This window comes from Panthera uncia (genome assembly GCF_023721935.1).
Source record: "Panthera uncia isolate 11264 chromosome E2 unlocalized genomic scaffold, Puncia_PCG_1.0 HiC_scaffold_20, whole genome shotgun sequence".
NCBI classification, from domain to species: Eukaryota; Metazoa; Chordata; class Mammalia; order Carnivora; family Felidae; genus Panthera; species Panthera uncia.
Window position 1 is genome coordinate 24904370 of NW_026057589.1, and position 23339 is coordinate 24927708.

Consider the following 23339-nt stretch of genomic DNA (forward strand, 5'->3'; position numbering starts at 1 on the left):
GGGGACGCGGCCATGGAGTCATGGGGACGTGGCCACGGCATCGTGGAGACTTGGCCACGGGGTCACGGGGACGCGGCCATGGCATCGTGGGGACCCGGCCACGCATCATGGGGTGACAAGAGAAAAGCCCGACCTCACCACAGCTTGTGGGCGGCCCCCAGTGGACATGGCCACTTGGCTGGGCCCTCCTGGGGGGTGGGCTCCCACCACGGAGGCACACATCTCCGGCCCACTCCAGACAGGGTTATGCTGAGTTTGCGGGACCGTGGGGTCCTCGCGAGGGAAGGCAGCCACAGCACACCCCCCCCCACCCCCCCGCTCCTCTCTTCCAGGAAGCCCTCCTGGCCTCACCTGGGCTCTGACCACAGAACGCGGCAGCCCTGGCCAAAGACTGCCAGGCTCCAACGTGGGGGGTGCACGGCCGGGCCTGCCTCGCGCACACCCGCCCGGGCCACTGGGCCTCTGCTCCCTTTCTGTGGACGGGCGGTAACCTCAACCACCCGCCCGGGACAAAGGCCCACTGTCTCGCTAGCCGCCGAAGCCTCTTGGCGCTCTCCGCTCGGCCACGTCGGCCTCCCTGTGGTCCTCACTCTGCCAGGTGTGCCCCCGGCCTCTGTCTTTGCTGCTCCCTCCTCGGGGTGGCAATTTCCCCCCAGATCCCTGCCTGCCTGGCTCACCTCCTCCGGGACTCCGTTCCCACGTCACTGCTACGGCGTGGCGTCTTCCCTGGCACCTGCCCCCGGGAGGCCTGCCTGTTCTGACCCGCCTGCTTCTCCGGAGCTCAGGCCGTCTGCTGGAGCAGCCGGAGCAGACACGGGGGCCGACCCTCCAGGCTGGCCCAAGCACACCCGTACCGTGGTGTTTTTGAGACGTGTCCTGTCCCAAAGGACCGTTCTAGAACTCCGTCCTGGCCACGCCCTCCCCCCTTCCCTAACTTCCCCGACATCGAGTCCTTTTCGGACCAGGAGGAAAGGGCCTCCCTGCACCCGCCTGACCCCAGCCAGCCTCCGGATGCCGGGGCACCAGCGCGACGAGGTCTCTCACATCCCCACTGCGCGGGCTGTAGCCGAGGATGCCCTGTAAGTGCCACGTGGGGTCTCCACGCCCCTCGCGGCTGCCGCTTTCACAGGTCACTGCGAGCCCGGGCTTCAGCGTCTCCCGGCCGAGGTTTGAGTCCCAGGCCGAACGGCCTGTGACTTCCTAGGGTGCAGCCTAGAGCCAGCCACCTACCCTCTGGAGCCCTCAGCGTCCACATCTGCCCAGGGGACCCGCCTCACCGGCCGCCCGAGGTCACGAGGCTGGGAGGCGATGGAGTGGGGCCTCAGGGTCTGGAACCTGGAGGCTGGGCGGCCCTACCTCGCTGGAGTCCTCCTGCTGGTTGATGACAGTCAGGGCGTCTTCTGAGGCCTGCCGCCGGGCCTCTGCCAGGGCCCTCTCCATCTTGGCGCGCTCCGTGCTGATGAGCTCGTGGGCCTTTCGCTCCGCGTCCGACACCGCCTTCTGCAGCTCCGACATCGCCTGCCGCTTCACCTCATTCACGGCCTCTTCTGCAAAGGAGGTGCGGGCCGCGGTCACGTGGCCCGGCCCAACTGCTCCCCGAGGCCTCGCGCCGTGGGCGGGCCCGTGCCCCAGCGACGGGGCGGGCGAGCGCGGGCGTGGTCGCGGGGGCGTCTCCCAGGCCCGAATCTATCCCGTGGTTCCAAACCTCAGGGTGCGGTGGTACCACCCTGGAGGGCAGGGGCCGAGCCCACCCGTGACCTGGATTCAACGGGCTTGGGGAAGGCCCGAGAACCTGTGTTCCTAACGGGTTCCAAGCGATGCTGATGCCGGGTCTCGGCACCCGCTTTGAGAACCACAGCTGTACCTCTGCCCCACCAACAGTCGGGTTCCCCTGTGGCCCATCTAGAAGCAGTCTGGGGGTACCCCGTCCAGGCCTCTGCATCGTTGTCACTCCCAAAGCCCTCTGTCACCACCCCCACTCGCCGCCTGCGGCCTGCTCGCGTCCGCAGAGAAGCCTGCTGTTCAGAGCTGAGCCAGAGCACCTGTTTGGATTACACTGTGCTCTGTGCTCCCCCACCCCGGGAACTACTCACAGCTGCTCACGCCTGCCTCAGTTTACCTGGTAGTGCCTCTCACGCCTGCCTGCCTCTCACGCCTGCCTCAGTTTACCGGCAGTGCCCTTCTCGCAGCAGTGTGGGGAGGGTGGGGTGGGATTAGCGGGGCTCCCCTGTGCACACTCGTTGTGGTGAGCTGCCGGCCCCCGGGTCACCAGACGGAGGCAGAGGGGACAGGCCGAGGGAAGTGAGGACCCCACCCTCCCGTCCAGGCCTGTGCCCTGCCCTGCCTTGCTCTGGGCAGCTGCTGCCTGTCTGTGGCCCTTCAGCCTCCAGTTCTGGGTGGGGACGCTCCACCTGCCTTGCGTTCCAGACCCTGAGACTTTCTCCCTCGTCCTGATAGTTCACGGTGAATCCATCCACTAATCAAAACGTATGGGGGGGGGGGCGTGCGCTCCTCTCCACTGCCACCACCTCCGCTGAGCTCCCCCCTTCTTTCTCAAGCTGGCCATTGGCTCCCAAAGTCTGTCCCCACGAGGCGATGTGCTCAGCGCCATGGTCACAGGCACTCCCTCGGCACCTCTCGCGCGCGTGTGTGTGTGTGTGTGTGTGTGTGCACGTGTGTGTGTGCAGAACCCAGGGACCCGTGCTATTCTGCCACGCGGCTTGCTCGCACGCCTGCAGATGGAGAGTGGACAGGTGTCCTACCCGGAATACTAAATGCACTCCACCCGCTCCCGCAGGGTCGGACCCCACTCCCCAGGCCGACCCCACTCACCAGCCTTCCTCCAGATCTCCTCGGGCATGTAGCCAGAGAGGGTCCTAGGCATGAACTCCCGGTGGGCGTCTGAAACACAGGGGGTGCCAGCATTATGCACAGAACGGGGCCACACCCAGCTGGGTAAGGGGGGCCTGGTGTGTGTCCTTGGGGGGGGGGTCCCCGAGGTGCCCGTGGCCAGAAACCCCGTATCAGTTGCTGGTGCGGGGCAGGGCTATGTCGGGATGGAGGTGCTCTGAGCTGAAGCAGCTTGGATCCAGCTGGACCTGGGCTTTCTCGGATCTGTCTTGGTTTCCGTGGTCGTCATCCACAGAGCGACTGGAGACCCTCGGGGGCCCCTGGCTGCTGGCACCCTGAGTCTAGGCTTCCCGCGAGTCAGGCAGCATCTTTATGCAGAGCACAAAAAGCACGTCCCTTTGCAGGGAAACTCCTGGGCTGTACTTTACTGCAGCGAGTGCCAGAATGGGGGCGCTGGCCTCGGTCTTCGGCGCCCCTGCGGTGCACCCCCCGGTCCCCCTGTCACCTGCTCAGCACGCACCTAGCTGAGACCCCTCTGCACCCACGGAGCTGTTGAGGGGCCGGGCGGTGGCAGGCACGGGGCCCTTCTTGGCGTCCTCGGTGTCGCTGTAGCGCCGGATCCAGTGGTTGATCTCCTCGCGGTCGGCCTCTTGGCACTGACGCAGCACGGTGAGTGACCGTCGAGTCTTCTCAGCCATGTCCATGATGCAGTTCAGCAGCTGCGGGCGGGCGGTGGCCGTGAGCACGCAGGCTGGGTGTGGCCGCTCAGTGTGGGCGACGGCCAGGGACCTTTCGCACCCCGGGCCTGGGCCAGCCCACTGTCCGCGAGGGCTGGCCGCAGCGCGCTCCCGGCAACAGTGCGAAAATCTGCCTCCACTGCCTGGAAAGGCACCAAGCACGGGGGGTGGGAGGGAAGACCAGGCTCTCGGGGAGGTCTGTTCCAACACAGGGGCTGGGGGCTCTCCTTTCAACCGTTGGGGCTGTGCTCTGCCCTGGGGACCACACCTGCCTGGGCTCCCTCCCCACGAAGGCAGCAGGGGAGAGATGACCCCGAAAACGATGTTGAAGGGGTCCCAACGCCAGGCCAAAGCCCCTCTCTCCCAGAGACAGACATGCTCTGCAGGGGCAGAGAAGGGATGGTTCTGAGGGGCTGCCCAGAGCAGAGGGTGGGCTGAGGCAGGCAGGCACAGGCCGAAGCCAAGCCGGCACTGAGCCTGCCACCCCCCAGCCCCCGCAGCACCGGAGTCCCACGGGCTGGGCGGAACTCCAGGAATAGGGGTGGTACCGTGGCCTCGGGCCCGGACACTCACGTTGTTCAGGTGCTTCCACTCCTCTGCCCACTCCCGCTCCGTGAGGCGGTGGTCGATCACTTCCTCCTGCCGGGACCCGTGTACCGCTGTAGGGTGGTGTGGACACTCAGGCCCTGCTCCTTGTCCCAGGCCCCAGGCCTTCTCTCCATCCTTCAGGCTCCGCCCTGTGCCCCAGGCCCCGCCCACATCCTCCAGGCTCCGCCCTGTGCCCCAAGCCCTGCCCAAGTCCTCCAGGCTCCGCCCCATGCCCCACACCCCAGGCCTTCTCTCCATCCCTCAGGATCCGCCCTGTCCCCCAGGCCCCCCCCAGGCCCCCCCGCCCCCCCCCCCTAATCCCCCTTCCTTTCCCCCCCCCCCCCCCCCCCCCGGCTCCGCCCCATGCCCCTCCCCTGTCCTCCAGGCCCCAACCTGTGCCCACCAGGTACAGCTCCTTGCTCCCCAGGCCAGACCACTCATCCCAGGCACTGCCCCGGGCCCGCTAGGTCATGTGTCGTGCTCCCCAGGCCCAGTGCATGGGCTTTGCCCACCTCAGGAAAGTGGAGAGGGGGAGGAAGGGGGCCCTGGGCACTGACCCTCTGTCCACTGCCTTTAGGGGGAGGTCAAGAACAGGTCTGGCCTCTAGTCAATGCTTGGGAGGAAGAGACGGGTTCCTATCCCTCAGTCGATGCCTGGCCACCCCTCCCCCACCTCCCTGCATCCAAATCCAGCATCTTTCGATTTTCCTGCCCCTGCTGCCCATGGTAGCTGCCCCAGGCTTCACTTCGATGGCCTTGCCACTTCTCAGAAGCCCCCAGGGGCTCACTAGTGGCTCACAGCTCATGCTGTACCCGTTCCTCTCAGCCAGCTGGACTTCTATACATCCCTCGAAGCCCAGGTCCCAGGCCCTCTCCTCAGCAACCCTGAGCCCTTCAGAATTCATTCAGCCCCACGCATATCCGTTTGTCAAACAATCCTGGAGGCTTCCTTGTTTATTCTTAGTCCCCCCAGCTGGCTGTGTCAGTCCCCAGGGCAGGGCTGCCGTGTCTCCTGGGCCGAGCTCCAGCTGGGCAAGAGGCTTGCTCTGGTTCAGCGGCTGGGTCCAAGTGTGGTCCCCTGGGAGGCAGTGGGGTCTGGGAAACCAGAAGCACCAACACTCGTTCCCCATGGGACCCCAGGCCCCTCCCCTCACCACTCTGTGCCTCAGTTTCCCTGCCCTGCCCGCCTCCTGGGGCCGCGAGAAGGCTTTCAGGAAGTGCCCAGGACGGGAGGGCCCCAGGTACCCAGCAGGGCTCTGTGCCAAGCGCTTCGCCCCTTGTCGGCCTCCAGGGGGAGTTCTGTGGTCATTCCCATGCTCCAGATGAGAACACCGAGGCTGCTCAGGGGATGTGCTTGCTCAAGGTCACCCAAGGTCAGCCCAAGCCATAACAGTGCCCTCAGCTGCTGGCTGGTACAGCTCCAGAGACTGAAACAATGGGGTGCCCTCCCCGCCAAGCCCGGTGATGAGAAAGAAAACAACTCGGAACTGAGGAATTCACGCCAAGGCAACAGTGTCTGATCGTCCTCACGTGATTTTTTTGACACATCAGATGCTCTCAGCCCCACGCTGGTGGTGCCTCAAGCCTATGCTGGGTGGCCCGGGGCTGGCCAGGGCTTCCCGGGCTGAGGTCTCTCTATGTAAGCCTTTTCCAGGCCCTGGCGGTCTCCTAGCCCCCCAAACGTGCCGGGCCACCTCGCGCTGCAGGAGGAGTGAGAGGCAGCGGCCACGGCCACCGTCCGCCACCCTGCCCCGCCACCCGCGGACCCCGGGGCCTGCGCCAACGCCCCAACCAAAATAGTGGCTGAGATCTGCCTGACAGCTGGCGTTTATTTTTGCATTAGCAGAAGCGGGTGGGAATTAGCACCTGCCCGACCCGGCCGCAGGGAGCCAGACGCTGTCACCTGCTGCCTGGGCCCAGGCCCTGGACGCTTCCGCAGGGTGGGGGCGGGGAGACGGCCTTGTACAGGGCAAGGCCTCTGCTGACCCTGCCTCTGGGCCCCCACGGGTGCCCTGGGGCTCGCAGGAGCGGCTGTTTCCAGCCTCCTACCCGCCCCCCACCCCCCGCCCCCACCGGGAGCCCCTTGGCTGTGGGCCGGTCCCATTCATCTGAGTCCCCAGCACAGAGGAGGGTCAGAAGATCAGACAGGCGCGGCTAGAAGGCTTCGGGCACGTGAATTATGCTCTCTGGGCCTCCTCATCTGTGCTCCGGGCCTGTGGATGTGTCACACACACAAGCAGCAGGGCGTGCTGCCTCCCGTAACGGATAAAGAAGACGACGCAGGCACAGGTCGCAGGACTGGCCTCACTCCCAGGCCTCACCGTGCCAGGCCCTGTGGCAAGTCCCTCCGACCCTGCGGTGCGGACTCCCGCTGGATCAGCTGACAGAGGAAGGGACTGAGGCAGAGAGGACACAGGACCCGGCGGGGACGCACAGCGGGGACCCGGTGGAGGTCCGATCCCTCTGTCCCCTGGCAGCCCGGCTCCCCCGTCTCCTTCCTCCAAGCACACAGCTCACCCACCGTGACGGGGCGCTCACGCTCGGTGTCGTCAGGCTCGCCGTCACCCTGCTCGGACGGCAGGGTGGGGTGTGTGCAGTCGGTGGTGCTCAACGAGGGCTCATGGGCCTTTTTGCTTTCCCTGGGGTGCCCCGGAGGCCGGAGCCACAGTGCCCGTGACTTGGGAGACTCCCCACGTGCCCACCCTACCTCACAGTGGTCTCTTCCCGGCTGGCCGCGCCGGGCCCCGCTGCACCCCGAGAGCCCGCGTGCCCCCTGGCTCTGTACCTGCCCCTCCTCTGGGCGACAGAGGCCCCCCCCCCCCCCCCCCGGCCCTGAGGGTGGGGGACGTCAGACCCCATGACAGAGGTCAGGGAAGGATGGCCCTCCCTAAGGGTCACAGCCCAGCCAGGGTGGGGTTTCCCTCTGGGCCCCAGGGCCCCCACCCCATCAAATCTTTTCTCCACACCCGTTTCCTCAGCATCCTTCCTGGACAGACAAGGTCAGGATGTCAGCGAGCCTCCCCCACGCCGCCGCGCACATCACAGCCCTCTGCTCCCCCAGCCACACGCAGGCGCGAGTGTGCAAGCACACACGTGTGCCCCCCAGCACCGCTCACCAAGCTGCCGATGGCGCTCCCGCAGCTCCCGGGGCTCGTGATGGCGGTAGGGGTCACGGAAGTGGTGGGCCATGGCCATGTCCTCCAGGCGGTAGTGTGGCGGCGGCGGCGTGGGCTGGGGCGGCCCGTGGCTGGGGCTGTAGCGCTGGGCGGGGCTCAGGGTGCACGGCCGTTTGCTGACGTGGTCGGGGTGCAGCGGGTCACGGTCTGACCCATTCTCTTTGGTCCTGACCGGAAGAGCGGGCGGGGGCGGGGGCGGGGGGGGTCACGGACCATGAGCCGTGGACAACAGCCCAGGCCGGAGGGGTGAGAGGGAGACGGGCGTGGGCACAGAGAGAGCCTTGCCCAGCCCCCGCCCCTGCTGTCCCTCCTCTGGGTCTCGTTTCAGACTCCACTCCCCCCGCCCCCCCCCGCCGCCCCGCCTCCGCCGGTGGGTGGCCTCCTGGGGCCAGGGGTCAAGAACCGGCGCCCGAGTTGGGGAGCAAGGACGTGGACAGGCACGCGCTCCGGCAGGTCTGAGACTGGCACCGAGGGCCAGTCCTGGGGACACTTGGCTCCACATCCGGCCCGAAAGGAGGAGCCAGGCAATTTGTGCCACACGAACTGCCTCCTGCCCCCTCCCCGGTCCTCCCAGGGGGCCATCCGAGTCCTCGGGATGCCTCGCCCCAGCCCCGTGCGGTGGCCTGGCAGGTGAGGCTCAGCGGTCTCAGCCACTAGCCACAGGCCACGGAACGCAGCAGTGTCGGCCCGTGTTCGGTCGGCCCTGCTGCTGGGTGCCCGCTGAGCTGGGGGACCAGAGGCAGCTCTGGAGAGGCAGCCCCCCGACCCCGACCTCCCTCCTGGCCACAGGATGCCCTGTCCGCCCCCCCCCCCCCCCCCCCCGCATGTACCGGTCAGGCGTCCTTCTCTTGCCATTCTCGTTGACCTCCAGAAGGAGCTCCGAGGAGTCGATGGGGGAGGAGGCGTTGGCGTCCAGCAGGAGCTGCTCGTGCTGGGCCAGGTACTGGGCGGGGGTCTGCTTGGCCAGGCGGGCACAGTGCAGGAGCTCCCTCTGCAGCAGGGGAAGGTTAGCCTGCAAGGGGAGAGGCGGCCGCACTCGCTGCTGACCGAGGCCGAGGCAGCGGTGTGCTCCCGTGCGAGGCGGGGAGGCCGACGGCCAGCCGCGCCTGGTGCCCTCGGGCGGGTTGCACAACCTCTCTGAGCCTTGTGTTCCTCCGCTGCTGTCTGGGAACGTGGGTGGGACTGCGCCCCAAAGCACACAGTGATCTGAGGTGCGGTGGCACCCCAAGCCCAGACCCTGGACCCCCGGGCTGGGTTTTCTCCCCTTCCCCAAGCTTCCTCCCCCAGCGGCATCTGCAGAGGGCAAGGAGGGGCTCCTCACCAGGATTCCTTGCCTTCTCCCGTGGAAGCAGGCACCCGATTACCCACGGCGCGGAGGGAAAGCCGAGGCTGAGAGAGGAAGAAGGCAGCCCCCACAGCTCACTCTAAAGGCAGGGGCCCCTGCTCTCCCCGCTCCTGTGGGCTCCCGGCCCCGCCTCGAGCAGTGTGGAACCCAGACCGTGCACACGAGCAGTCACAGGTGTCACCTCCCGTGGTCCTGCCAACCACGGGTGGACAGACATGACAACACGGTGCCACGTTTACGGGGAAGGACAATACGGCACGGGAGAACGACAGTCCAGGGTGGGGCCCCACGCCCCCGCCACCCCCACGCCCCCGCCACCCCCACGCGTGTGCTGGGCACAGGCGGCCCCTTCCCCACAGGGCTGTGGGGGGCAGGGGCGGCGGGTGGGGCTGGACGGGGGCCCAGCGGCAGGCTGCTTGGGAGAGCCAGAAGTTCCAAGTATTTGTAAATAGATCCAACTCCCCGACTTTCTCCTGCATTTCCGACCCGCCACGGCTTCTCCCGCCTCTGCCTCCCTGGCCCCGTCAGCGCATCGGCCCGGACCCGATCAAGCAGCCGGCTGCTGGGCCTGTTTTTCTATTTGGATAGCTGAACGGGGGCCAGCCCGCCATCTGTCGAACACGTTAGGAGCGTGAGCTGGGAAAGGAGGTCCCGGGAGGTCTGAAGACGCCAAACATCCTCCCCTCCCTTGCCAGCAACCCCCCCCCCCCCCCCACTGCCGCCCAACCGGCCTCCCCTTGGCTGGCTCAGCAGGGTGGGGACCGCACGGGCACCGGCTGCTCGCTGTGAGGGCAGTGGAAACATCTGGACTCCTGGCTGGCCGGGGCCAGCTGGGAGCCTGGGGTTGCGGGCGGAGGGCCGGCAGGGCGGGGCAGCAACCCCCACCTCTGCAGAGCCCCGCCGTGTAGCCACGCACGGTGTCGGGCTGAGCAGAGGGTTCCGGGGTCTTGGGTCCTTGGTGGGGGTGGGGGGAGGGGAACCCCAGGCCAGAAGCAACCGGTGCAGGCTGTGGAGCCCCTGGTCTCAGAGACCCTGGGGGAGGAGTCCCCATTCCGTTCCCAGGGCCCGGGGTGCAAGGGGAGGCCTCTACGCCAAGACCCGGGCAGACCTGGCCACAGAAGCCCTGTGGACACGGGCCCTGAACTACCTTGTCCACAGACGGGAACCCAGGCCAAAGGGAAATCGGTGTGGCCGGGGGTCCGCTGAGCCGATGACTCCCCGGTAACGAAGGGTTAGGGTTCGTCCCCTGCTCTGCCAAGTCCGTCATCCGATGTCCACACAGCCCGCGCGCTGTGGGCCCGGCGGCCAGCCCACACGGGCTCTGTTGGGTGACTCTGGGCGGGTCACTTAACTTCCTGCCTGTGCAGGCTCCCGCTCCTCCTGCCCCGGGGGTGACGGCTCCTGTGAGCTTCATATGAATCGACTCGCACATTCCTGCCCCCGTGAGGGGTCACCGCGCCGCTGGCAACGTGGGAGAGGCTGAGCACCCAAGCCCAGAGCGGGTCACACCGCCGGCCTCTCCTGCGGGCCGCGGTTCCGAGGGCCCCTGTAAGGCGGGCCGTGAATCCCCAGGAAGGTGCCAGCCCCCCGCCGGCCCAAGCCACAGACAGGAGACCAAGCTGGCGCAGCGGAGGGGCAGGGGGCATCCCGCCACGCTCCCCGGCAGCGTTGTGATCTCACGTGGCCGGGGCTGCTGGGATGAGTGGGGTGGGGGCTGCTCCCCAGGCAGGGCCTCAGGGCCAGGCTCCGGCCGGCACCTGGTCACGGAGCCCTGCACACAGACAGATGCTCCATCCTTGTCCAATAGTCTGTTGGCCCAGCGCCCCCGGGTGGGGTCACAGGCACGGAGCGTGGCTGGCAGCCCCCACGGCCCAGCTGGCCCCGATGACCGCGAGAGCAATCTAGGCACGAAGAACCCGGGAGCCCGCTGGGACCACAGTGGGCAGAGGGGAGACCCTGCGTGCAGGGCGAGGCCTGGGTGTGTCCCCAGGACGCCGGGGGAGGGAGGTGCAGCGGGCAGGGGTGTGCGGCCCCACTGGGGCGGGAGCAGGGGACACCGGATGTTTCCCTGCCCCGCTCCTCCAATAAACAAGGACAGCTGAGCGGGCAGGGACATCTGCTGTAAATATTTGATCTGACGGGAGAAGCAGGCGCACTGTGTCCCCAAAGATGGGGAGCCTGGAGTCAGCAGTAAGTGGGAGGAGGCAGGGGGGCGGGGGCAGGGCTCCCGGCGAATTGCGAATTGCCAATGACTGCCAGATGGGGCTCTGCTGCTGTCCCAGCTCAGGGTGTGAGCACAGCAGGGTGTGGGCGGGAGGGCAGGAAGGAGGGAGGAGGTGACGGATGTGGGGCCAGACCGAGGGTCCCCTTGACCAGGGACTGCGGGGAATGAGGTGCCGGCCCAGGGCAGGCCCTGCAAAGGCCAGGGGTTTGGAGCCCGACGGGTCCAGATTCCGGCCCGTCCCCCCTCTCTCCTGACGGGAAGCCGTTCACCGGGACGGCGCTAGTTCCCCAGGAGCCACCCACCTCACGGGGCGGCCGTGGGGTCCGCAGGGCCGGCCGTGGAACAGCTTTGCAAAGCACGCCCCGTCTGCAGAGCGTTCGAAATCCCCCGATCCGACGCCTGACGCGGAGCGAGCACGCGCCACCCTCTTCACGCGCGTCGCCTCGTGCACCCTTCCCAGTGGCCCGGGGATGATCTCCGGCGTAGCAGAAGCCGAGTCGGCGCGGGGGCGGGCCCCCTAAGCTTGGCCCAGGCCCACAGCGGCTTAGGTCAGGGCTCAAATCCAGGAGCACCTGGTCTAGTCTGTCCTCGACACCCTCTGGAAGGCAGCCCCAAACCAGGGCCCGGCCACACAGCTGAGCAGGGCCCACGGCTGGAGGGGCCACGGCAGGCCTGGGGAAACGGCACCCCCCGAGGTGAGCTCTGTGGCACCCTGATCACCGGAGGTGCACGGGGTCACGGGTCGCACGGTCAAACCCATCTGGGAAGCGTTCCACCTTTGCTCTCTCTGGGGGGTTTGTGATCCTCACTGCGGAGTAAAGGCCCTGAGAAGTACGGCAACGGAGCAGCTGGCCCAGTGGGTTTAGAACTAGGCGTGTCCCGTTTCTGCGTGCACGTGCCTCACCCAGCACCTTGTCAAGATGCAGGTTCTGATTCAGGGGCTCCGGGCTGGGGCCCAGGAACCTGCCCTGCTCACAAGCAATGTGCCTGGCCCAACACCGTCTCTTCCCCGGTCCACCGTTTAGCTCCTGAGACCGACCACAGGACCCTTGTTTATCTGACACCCATCCATCCACGCCACCCCCCACGCCTCCGTCTGCGCTCGGTCCCTCTCCCTCACTCTGCCTGCTCCCCGATGCTCGCGAGGGTCTGCGCCCCGCTCCCCCACGGCTTCCCCCCCTCCCCCCCTCGGCCCCCCCCCGACCCCCCCCCCCCCCCCCCACCTCCACAGGTCTGTACCAGCGTCGGCTGCTGGACTTTCCTCCCGCCGGCACATCGGTTCCAGGACTCTGCCTGCTTTGCTCACCACCGTGTCCCCAAGCCTCATGCAGCACGTGGCACCTCGGAGGTGCTCAAAACAGAGCTGTCCAGCGGATGAGTGCACGGGACGCAACGCGGGGCTGGTCTGGCGAGCTCTTAGAGCACTGGGTCTGGCAGCCCCGCCTCCGACCCGGCGGCTGGTTCGCGGCCTTAACGAGTAGGAACCGGCCCTGGCCGGTCGGCGCGGTTCCCGCGGGGTAGCCGCCAGGGTCCCGTGTGGGCAGAGGGTGGTGCCCCATCAGAGCGGGGCAGGGAACAGATCTGGGACTCCGCGGCAGGCCCAGGGACCGGCCTGTGCTCACCTTTAGGAAGGGGATGACGAACGGACGCAGAGGGAAGTTGGTGGCCTCTTGGAGCTTGGAATGGAACTGCTCGATGGTCAGCGTGGAGTTCTGAGGGAGGAGGCAACCTCACGTCGGCCTGAGCCCCGTGGCCGGCCCCGGGGGGGGCCCGCGCCCCTCTGCCGCGCCCTCGCCGCCCCCGCCCCCACTCACCACGAGCCCCAGCACCAGCGTGCGCACGCGCTCCCCGATCTCCGGGGAGATGTCACTGCCGAACTGCTGCAGGGTGGTGAGGAAGCGTTTCAGCTTGCTGAGCTGCCGCGCCCCGCAGGCCGGGGGCAGGTGCTGCGTGGACAGGGAGGCGGTGGACGAGGTGGCCGGGCCATTGCTGAAGCCACTGGGCGTGGATGGCGCGCCGTTGACGGCCGTCGGCGAGTGGGTGCCGTTCATTACTGCGGGGAGGAGAGGCGGGCTGAGGACGGCAGCGGAGGGCGGCCGGGTGCCGGAGCCGCACCGGTGCCAAGGGGGCACCGGACACCCTGTACGGGTGTGCACACGGGGCCCCGGGTCAGCGGCTGGGGGGCTGGGCCGGAGTGTGGCCGCGAGGCAGGCGTGGCCCTGGCTCAGCACCGCCTCTGGCTTCGCTCCGGGGTGGGGACACCACCCCAGGACCCCCGTGCTGCCCGGCCCGTGTCCACTGTGAACCGGCAGAGGGGCTTCTCCACCGCTAGGGACCTGCCGGCCCCTTGCCCTTTTCCCCTGGAAGGCGGGGGCCCTCACCTTCACCACGACGGGCCCGAGCGGCGCCCCACTGCCCACATGAGGCCCCCGTGCCTGGGCTGATAGGGCTGGGGGTGGACCCCTGGGACACGGGGGTTGGATCCCAGCAGGGGACGCTCTCGGCTGGCTGCTGTGTGGGGCTGCTGCACGCACGGGGCCGTGTGTGGAAGACGAGCAGGTGACATGAGCCCCCCCTCCCCCCGCCGTGGTGAGCGCCCTGCAGGGGTCACCGGAGCAGGACCGACGGTCACCAGTGCCCTGACACGGGGGTCAGCGTCCCAGGGCTGGGAGACACCTGGGACCACCCACAATGTCCTGGGACGAGACGTCCCTCCTCAGTTTCAGGTGACGGAGGGAAAGGCTGAGCCCGCACCCAGTGCCCCGGCCTCGGGAGCCCGAGCCTCGCTGACCAGAGAGGTCAGAGACGGTGGGCCGCCAGGGCCCCGGTGACAGCGGAGGGGGCTCTGGATGCGGGAAGCGGTGCTGGCACCTCCGGGAGCCCCGAGGCTTATCTGATCAACCCGGAGACCGCTCAGCCAGCTGCCCAGACACCCGCTCCAGGCACCTCCCCAGGTTCACACACGGAGCCCCTCCCTGCACGCTCGCCGGCCTGCCCCCTCTGCACGCGCATGCACGCCCCGCGCGATGGTCTGAACCCCACTCCCCGCACATGCCTTCCACCCCCCACCGCCGCTCCCTGCCTCAGCATCCCTGCACACACTCCCATGCACACACACGGCATGCGCACATGAACACACACGTGTGTACACGCACCACACACACGCATGTACTCGGACACATGCATACACACAGACGAACATCCACACACGAGCACACACAGATGTACATGCACATTTGCACACACGCACATTCACACATGCACGCTCGTGCACACGCGCGCATACAGACACACACATACTTGCACACATGCGCACACATGCACATCCACACACACAGATGCACACAGGCGTGCACACATTTGCACACCGCATGTGCACATCCACACACACTCGCACACACAGACGCACGCTTCCACACACATTTGCACACGCACGTGGACACCCGCGCACACGCACATTTGCACACACACAGGCACGTTCACACACAGATGCACACTCACGCACACACCTCTCTCGCTGTGGTCCACGAGGCCCGTGCCCTGCCCCTCCCACCCTGTCCAGCTGATCTATGCACAGAGGCCGTGCTCTCATGCCCCACTGGGGAGTCTGGGGAGGTGGGGAGCTCAGGAAGGGACTCTCCCGAGGCTCCGGCCACCTCCACGCTGGCTGAGACCTGGCAGCCTGGGGGGACGGGGACGGGGACGGGGAGTGGGGGCTCCTTTCTTCGGGACGGGGATGCGGGCAAGGTCAGCTCTGAGAAGCGGCTCCCCGTCAACAGCCCAGAGTGCCACTCATGCCGCTCACTTTGAACGGAGGGGTGTTGGCTCACCCCTCCGGACCACGCCTGCCCTGCCTGTCCTGACCGGGCCCTGGGAAGTGACCTCTGCAGACTCTTGGCTCACCCAGCCTGGAGGGGCAGGCACGTGGGTCCCCCTCCCTGGGCCCCGGCCCTCCACAGCCGTGGCTGTCCTGGGGCCTGGACACCCCCTCTACGTGCCCTGCAGGCCTCCGGGCCTGGGGCTGCACTGTCCCCTCTGGGCTACAGAACCGGCCGGTCCCTCCTTGCCAGAGCCCTTCAGCAAATGTCCTCTCTTAACCCTGAGTCTGCTGTCTGGCTGGCTTTGCTCTCCGCTCTCCCCAGACACTTTCCCCACCTCCAGCTTCGATGACGGGCTCCCCCCATCCACTGGCCTGCTCCCCAGTGACACCTGCAAATGCCCCTCCCTGACTCGCTGAGCTGCACTGTGGGCCACGAGCCAGGCACCGATCCACGGGCGGCAAGGCTCACGATCATCAGGCACGTTCCACATGGTCCCCAAGACTGCCTTCACCCCGCAGGTCGACCCCTCACACGGTAGGCCCTGGGCAGCAGACAGACGGTTCTGCCCTCACGGGCATGAGAAGCCACCCTGGCTGGGAGAGGGCATCCCGCCTGGGGCCTCACGTCTGCCTGGACCAGCCCAGGAGGGTGAGACTGGGGGCCTGGCCTCAGTTTCTTCATTTGCAAATGGCCCCTTGGCCTGAACCAGAGGTGGGGCTTTGGGGCCGGAGGGCTGGTGCCTGGCGCCCTGCTGGATTACAGAAAATCGTTAACCTTCTACCACGGGGAGGGGCTGAAATGCTTGACTCCCGATTGCTTTTGTGTGTCGGGTGGTTGCTCGTCGAGAGCAGAGGCTTGGGAACCACTGACCGAAGGCGAGCGTTGGCACAAGGACACGTGTCAGGCCTCCTGTCCCGAGGGGGGACGGGCTGCAGGAAGGAATGTGGCCCCAAGTCCGACTCCGCTGTCCCCTCCCCGGGAGACATGACGCAGCGGGAGCCCGTCTGGCCCCTGGTCTGAACGATCTCGGAAGCAACGCTCCAGGGCCCGGAAGCCACACGCGGTTCTGGAGGCTCCCGCAGAGGCGGTCACTGATTCCGGGCGGCCCTTGCCCTGCGATGGAGAGCGGACGCCAAACACAGCCCACTGAGCGTCCCCATCCCTCACCCTCTGCGAGGTGTCGTCCAGAGGGACCCTCAGAGAGCCCGGGAGGCCCCGCCATGGTGCTAAGTTCCTCTCTCACTGGTGAGCTCCAGCCGGCCCCGCGGGGGACAGTGACACATACACACCCTGGGCAAGACGGACGACGGCCACTGGCCATCGCCCCGGCCGGGCCAGGAGGCGGCCGGCTGCCACGGGAGACCTCACCACAGCAGGGGCTCGTCCCTCGCGGCACAGCCGGGCCGTCGCCCGGGGTCTGGATCTTCCAGAGGCTCCTAAGAGGTGCGGCTGTCTACACCTCCCGGGCCCCCACCCGGCGTCCGTGGGCCCAGCCCGGGCCTGACCTCTCTGCAGTTTTCTTACCAGCTTGCCCTCGGCGCCTGGGTCCTCCCGGCGGCCCGCTCACCCTCGCTCGCCCGTGTTCCCTCCCGCGGGCTGCCGGGCAGTCTCAGCAACTTGCTAAAGAGACTCCGAAAATAACCCCCGGCCACAAGTGCTTTCATTGCCACAACAGCTGTGTTACTAACTTAGACCGCACACGTGTCCCCAGCTGAGGTTTGGGGGCACACACAAGCACCCCTGCGGCTCCCGCGGCCCTGCGCCCTGGGCGGGGGTCGTGCCGGGACGCGGAGCCCGCCAGCCCCTCTCCCCGGGGGTGTGGATCACGCGCCCCGGCAGCGCTGAGGCTCAGGGGACACGCTGGCCACCAGGGCCGGGCCGGGCGCGTCCCGACACAGCAGCTAGGACGACAGCCTCGCGGGCCGTGAATGACGCACCCGGACGTCCCGCCGCCTCTCGCTCAGAGCCTGGGGGCCGCGGGGGTCACACCAGGACCGTGCGGCCCGCCGCCGTAAAGTCGGGCCTGTCCCGACTGCAGCCACTCGCTGACAAATTCTGAGCGTGGCCCTCGAGCGCTTCCGGTCACGGGTGTCACCTGCGGCCGGAGACCCTGACAGAATGTCCGCTGGCCACCGAGCGCCCGGCGTGTTCGGGCCCCGTGTGAGCCCAGCAGCCCCTCGTGGCTCCGTGCAATTGCCCTTGGCGCTAGGTGCTGGGACGACAGATGGGGCCGTGTCACAGGTGGGGAAACTGAGGCACAGGTGGTAGTCCCTGCTCGGGGCACGCTGTCAGGAGAGGTGGGGGCCGGGGCCTGCCCTTGAGACGGCCGAGCTACTGACATGCTGTTGACATGTGACCTTCTCACAACGCTGGGCTCTGCCTAATTCACCCTGTTTTGTGGCTGGGGAAAAGGGAGCTCAGAGAGGCGGCCCGCCTGCCCGAGGCCACACAGCTCGTGAGGGCAGGGCTGGCTGTGAACTCGGGTTGGCATCCTGCTCTCCTGTGCCGGCCCCCGGGCCCCTCTTCTCTGTGAGGGAGGCGGGACTAACGGACACAGCAGATGCAGTAAGGGGGCGTGTAGGCAGCGGGGTGAACCGCCGTGGCCTTCCCAGGGCAGAGGGTGCCAGGGGGGAGGACCTCCCGGAGGCCAAGGTTTTTGTTATTTTACTTACAAAGACAGACCATAGACCATTTTAAGCAGCCATGAAAACGGCCGTGGGGCAGGGACATCGTGGGCCCGTCCTCTCGATCTGTAAGCAAAATAAGAAAAACACGCTGTCAGGAAAGCGCGGGCGGGTGGGCAGGGCTGCCCCGAGGGGCGCCCACGGTCGGCCCCTCCCCCTCTGCCTCTTGACAGCAGTTTTGGGGATCGGGACTCAGTCACCATCTCTGGGCCTCAGTTTCCTCCACCGTAAAGCAACGGGGTTGTTTGGGCGGGGGGGGCGGTCTCCTAGCGTCACTTCCAGAAGGACCTTCTAGAGGTCTACAGGGATTTGGGGGTCTCCATCGACATGGGTTGGACACCCTGGTTCCTAAAAAGCTCTCTTCCTGGAAGGTGCCTGGTAACCCCACTTGGCACCGTGTTCAAGGGACCTGAGCATGCGCGCATAGGGCTTGAAGTCTCCAAGGACAGACAAGTCAATGGTGGTTCCAAAACAAAGCCCGGGACTGAGCCACCCCAAAGGGAGGAGGCACCAAACAGGAAGAGATCTGAGCTGAAATTAGTAGGTGGAAGCTACAAGAAGACAGGCTGCACCCAGACAGAGAGTGAGCCCCCCGTCACCGGGGGTAACCGAGGACAGGATGGGCCTTTGAGGGTCCTCCCAGCTGCAGAGTAGCCGCTCACATTCCTTCCCAGAGTTATCTCAGCCATCCTGACCACCTCCAGAGTTCAACCCCCAAATGAGTCTGTGCCCAGGGCGGTCATCAAGGAAAACCACAGGCCTCAAGCCACGGTTCACGGCCAGTCTCCGGCTGGCTTGGCTCACGGGCTGGTCCTGGGGAAGCCGGGGGATCTCGGGGCAGGAATCCGTGGCTGAGCGCAGAGGCTCCATCCCCACCAGGCAGGTGCACGATGCAGCTACCCACCTGCTCTCAGGGATTTGCATGTGTTAGGGAACAACTCTGAGGCCCCCCGAGGAGGCCAGAGACCCAGAAGCCCGACAACATTAACGTGCCAGCTTAGAAAAGAAAGAACCACTGCTCTCTGGTAACCTCCGTGCCCTAGATGAAGCCGGGACCTCCACTCCAGAAACGTGAGCCGGCGGTGCCCTTGGGGGAGGACAGAAAGGCCTTGGGCGAGCCCCTGAGCCACTCACAGGCCCCAGCCCTGTCCCTGACCTGGAACATCTTGTTCCCAGACCCGTGCTTTCGGGAACACGGGTCCTGGACCAAGAGGGAAAGTAGGACGTGCCCTTGACGCTCGGGCGACCGGCTCAGAGCCCTGGGTCCGACCGGCAAACGGCCCGCTGACCTCTCTGGCTTGGACCCCGACCCTGGAGGCTGGGGTGGCCATTTCGGGCGGACGGCCCGGCGGTCTCGTTTCTTGCAAGCCGCTGGCGGGGCGGTTACGTGCGGCGGGAGCCTCTCCCCGAGGCGACGGGGGTCAGGTAGACAGCCGGCCGGTGGCTGCGTGAGAGGAAGCCCGGCCGGGCCCCGGCCGCCACGGCCGCCGCAGGCAGACCCCAGGCCTGGGCGCCGCGGGCCGCCAGTGTGCAGCGCCGCCCCGCCCCCCCCCCCCCCCCCCCCGTCCTCCCTGCCCGGGCAGGGGTGCGGGCCAGGGTTCATTTCAGTCTCCACCACTCATGGGGACCCTGGCTCAGACTTGGCCCCGTAGGAAGATGAGCTGGAACCTTCCGTGCCAAGGGAAGGTACAGCTCCTGTGTGAGCTGGGCTGCCCCCGCCCCAGCTGGGGCCCGGGCTATCTCTCCACCTGCCAGACCACAGGTGGAGAACTTGGAGCGGTCAGGAGACTGGCTCAAAGCCCTCATCCTACAAACAAGCGGCCAGGCCCGGCCCTGAACTCGCCTTTCCCGACTCCACGGCCAGCACCCTTCTCCAGATGCAGGCTGGGTCACTCCCAAGCCCTAAAGAACCCGGCTGCCTGGCCTCGAATGGCAGCACCAGTACCGTTCACGACCGGGGATAAAAGGAGCTGGGCCAGTCCCTGCGGTCTATCCTGGGCTCTGGGTGGGCAGGAGGGTGGTCTGAGGTCCCAGAGAAGCGGCTCTTGCCATCACGCTGGGGCACTGGAAGCTCCCTTTCTAGAGACGGGCTTCCCTTGGGTTTCAAAGTCTGGCAAAGCGTCCCCAGGCCTGGGGCTTTCTGGCCTCTGAATAGGGGGGATCGGGTGGCATGTGTGCATTCTCTCCGCTGCTGGCACACTGCTAAGCCCCGGTCCCGGGGGCGGGAACGCTGAGCTCCCCCCGGCCCACGCCTGGGGTCTCCTTCCCAAATGCACGGGACCCCGAGGTCACGGTCACCCATTTTCTCACAAGGGAACAGGTCTCCGGTGGGGCACGTGCACTGAGGAAGTCCCCCCGGAGACGCTGTGTGCGCTGAGACGCTCGGCCCGGATCAGCCCGGGCCGGGGACACACGGCCCGAAGGTCGAGTGTGCCCACGGCAGCCCTGCAGCCGAGGCTCCGGCTGACCCCGGGTCCCGGCCACCCTCACACCCCGCTGCAGCCAGGCTGCGGAGCCCCTGGCATCTGAGCCCAGGGCCACCTCTGACGAGCCCTCGAGTAAGGTGCTGTGTGACGGTAGGGACCCCCCGTCCCTCTCTGAACTCCAACCAGAACGGCCAACTTTGATAAAACACTCACGATGTGCCGGCCGCTCGGTAAGAGCCTGTATCAACTCCCTTGTCCTCACAGCAGCTCCGTGACTCGGAGACTACGGCCAGCCCCGCTTTATGGATGGGGAACACCGGGTCCAGAGAGGCTAAGCAGCTCGCCCGAGGCCACACAGCCACCAAGTAGATGAGCTAGGATTTGAACCTCCAAGCGCAGGCTGTGAGCCACGGTGAGCTCCTCCCTCTCGAGGGCCCGACGGCGGGCGTTTGCGCTTCTGGGCAGAGGGCCCGCGGCACGGGCCTCGGGTCACGGCGGCGCTCGGAGCCCCCAAGAGCTCTGCACGGCCGGTGCCCCGTGGGCTTTTACTCACTTGTGTGCGGCGTGAAGGAGGGGAGCCGAGTGGCCCCCTGGGACGCGGCAGGCGGCGGGGGCGGCATGCTGGGAGGCGTGGAGCGGGGCTGACTCTTCACCTCGGCGGGAGAGTCGGGCATCGCTGCTGTCTTGTCCTTCCCGTCCACTGTGGGGGGGCCACCGGGGCCACGGGGGAGGGGAGAAGAAGAGAGACGCGGTGAAGCAGGCTGAGAGGAGGGGAGGGAGCCGCGCGGGGGTTGGGCCGACGCCGCCGGGGGTCCGGGCGGACCCCCAGGCGATCACCGGGCGGCTCCCGGTCCTGCCCACAGAGCCCGCCCGACTCCAGGGCGCAGATGAGCCCCAGCCGTGTTCTCAGGTGGCCGATATCCCACCCACCTGGGATCAGAGGTCAGGCTCGGGTCAGCCCACTTCAGGGGGGCTGGAGGGTGTGACGGGGAGAATCCTGGGTCAGCCGGAATGGGGCTGGGGTCCTCACTGGGGAGCTGGGGTCTACTGCCCCGCGGCCCGGGGGGTTTTGCGTCACCCGCCCCCCTCCCGCCCCCACCGGGCAGCCGTGCGCATCTCCTGGAGGGCGTCCGTCCCCATTTCTGATGCGGCAGGTCTGGGGAAAAGCCCACGAATCTGCATTTCTAACAAGGTCCCAGGTGGGGGCTGCTGCAGGTGCGCGGGGCCCCTGGAAACCGTGGCTCCCAGAGCCCCATCAGCTCTCAGATGTGAAAAGTCTCGTGTAGAGGGGTCTCCCCAGGAAGGTCTGGGAGGCTGACCCACCCCGTGGGGTGGAAAACCCCTCCGATACCCTCTGCTGGCCTGGGTAGTTCCTGGGCCCGGCTGGCCAAGGGCACGGCCAACGTCAGGCTGTTCTAGGCCTGGCCGCTCAACGTGGGGGCCCCACACCAGTGGGCTGGGTGCCCCCGGACACTGTTGAGATTGCCACGTGCAGCTCTGCTGAGGGTCAGGTGCAGACGCCGCGAAACCGAGGCCCTGCCCCCCCCCAGTCTGCCTTAACTCAGGGCAGCCAGTGCCTGGGCGGGTCAAAAAAGCTCGGAGCGGTGGCTGGGAGTCGGGGTGGCCCCGCCGCTCAAGGCCATCCGGGCCGGCATCCTCTACCTGCTCCCGGGGCACAGCCCACGCTGCCCCAGCCGCTGCCCCGAGATCACCCTGCTGACACCGAGGGGGTCTCGCCCGGGGCCGGGGCTCCGCACCTGTGGGCCGTCTGTGCGTCACTGCGTCTCGTGTCTCCTCTCCCAGGGGTCCCGCGGGACCAGGACCCACAGATGCACGCGCGCGTCCGGGGACAGCCAGCCTCCGGGGACGGAGATCAACAACGCCGACGACGGCACTCACTGCCGTCCCGGTGCCCGGCACGGCACGGCCCCATCCCCACCCCCCCCCCCCTTCACAGAGCCGAGATGCCCGTGGCCCTCAGCGCCCGTGGGGCCGTGACAGCCCTCTGCCCCGGGGCCCCGGGCCCCGACACTGAGGAGGGCCCCTCCCCGCCGGGCCCCACGGGGCAGGGAGGCAATCGGTCAGCAGCAGCCGCCCCGGCCACGCGCACCTGCTGTCCACTCAGCTGCAGCCGCTGGCCTCCCTCCCGCCGGGCGCCCTGCCCCCTGCGCCCGCTGTCAGGGAGCTGACGGCCGCGCACACGTGTGCTGCAGCTGTGGGGGCCCGTCAACGCCGCCTGGCCGCGGGGCCGGCGGCCAGTCCCTGGTGACAACCAAAGAAGGCAAATGCGCCGGCCACCGTGGGCCCCGGGCCACCCTGCGGGGTGCAGACCCGGCCCCCCCCCCCCCCCCCCGGTCTGACATGTCACCCGGGCGGGGCCTGGGGGGGCGGGGTTCAGATGCCAGGCTGGGACACGGGGGACGTGCGGCCTGTTCCCACTCTCCAAAGCCCTTCCACGCCGGGGGCTTCATTTCGGCTTTGCCCACAGGAGAGGGCGGAGGGAACCCACCAGAGCCGCCCGCCTGCCCGCCCGCCCCTCACACGGCACCTGTTTATCACGAGCCGGGCCCTCAGGGGCTACCGTGGGTGCCAGGGGCCAGCACACCGGGTCGCGTGGAGTCTCCCCCACCTGTGAGCACCTGGCTCGTGGCCACACTCATCCCACGGACGTGCATCACGGAGGACACACGCGAGCGCCCACGGCTTGCTCTCTGCCCCGGAGCCCGGGGGGCGGGGGGCGGCTGCCGGGGCCCCGATTCACGGGCACAGAGACGTGCGGCGTCTGCCGAGGGCACACGGCGAGCGGGCTCAGTGTCACCACCACGCATCCTTCCAGAAGAGGCCGCAGGGGCGGGGGTGACAAGCACAGGGGCCTCGTGAGTCTCGCGAAGCTGGTTTGAGTCCCGGCTCTACTGCTCCCTGGCTGTGTGACCTGGGGCAAGCCCCTGCACCCCTCTGAGTCTCTCTACTCCTCTACAGGTGGGGTAGCGGTCCGCGCACACGAGCGCTCGATGAAATTCGGCAAGGGGCTGTGGAACAGCTGGTGAGCCAGGAGCCCGGTGTTCCTCTGAGGAAGGGCCCAGAACCGCGGCTTGTGTGACTTCCCACAGCCCTCAGCGGCTCTTCTCATCTCCACTTTCCGGTGGGGAAGCCAAGGCACAGAGAGGCCAGCTGACCTGCTCAGCTCACACGGCAGAGTAGCAGTCCGGGTATGCCCCGGGCAGCTCATCTACCCGCCTGCAACCCGCGGTCCCTCCCTCTTCTGACTGCCCGTCCACCACCCCACGGGGGCTCTCTTTGTGGCGGCTCCCACCTGGCACGCTGGGGGGTCGGGGACCCGGTGCGGGTCTGGAAGCGCACGAGTCGGCTCACGCCTGGGCGTCCCAGCGAGCGGAGGCACTGTGGCCCCCACCGCCAGCCTTGCCTCCCCCCCACCCCCCTTGAGAACATTCCCAGACCTCAGCCCGCACGCCGCAGGCCCATGGGAGA

At 67.6% G+C, this 23339-nt stretch overlaps 1 protein-coding gene across 2 annotated transcripts in view; it reads right to left on the bottom strand.

Annotated features, from left to right (window-relative positions):
- Positions 1–309: 309 nt before the first annotated feature.
- Positions 310–23339, bottom strand: part of CBFA2T3 (CBFA2/RUNX1 partner transcriptional co-repressor 3) — a 79917-nt gene continuing 56887 nt past the window's right edge. The window contains exons 3-12 of one of the 2 annotated variants that reach the window (XM_049622806.1): positions 20404–20550; positions 17413–17490; positions 12734–12972; positions 12542–12631; positions 8181–8362; positions 7291–7517; positions 4161–4246; positions 3371–3569; positions 2833–2901; positions 310–1547 (exon numbers count right to left, since the gene is read on the bottom strand). In XM_049622806.1, the coding sequence (XP_049478763.1) occupies positions 1291–1547; positions 2833–2901; positions 3371–3569; positions 4161–4246; positions 7291–7517; positions 8181–8362; positions 12542–12631; positions 12734–12972; positions 17413–17490; positions 20404–20524 (1548 nt within the window). In that variant the 5' untranslated portion in view covers positions 20525–20550 and the 3' untranslated portion in view covers positions 310–1290. The remainder of the gene's footprint in view (positions 1548–2832; positions 2902–3370; positions 3570–4160; positions 4247–7290; positions 7518–8180; positions 8363–12541; positions 12632–12733; positions 12973–17412; positions 17491–20403; positions 20551–23339) is intronic. The other variant, XM_049622807.1, reaches the window with a different exon arrangement.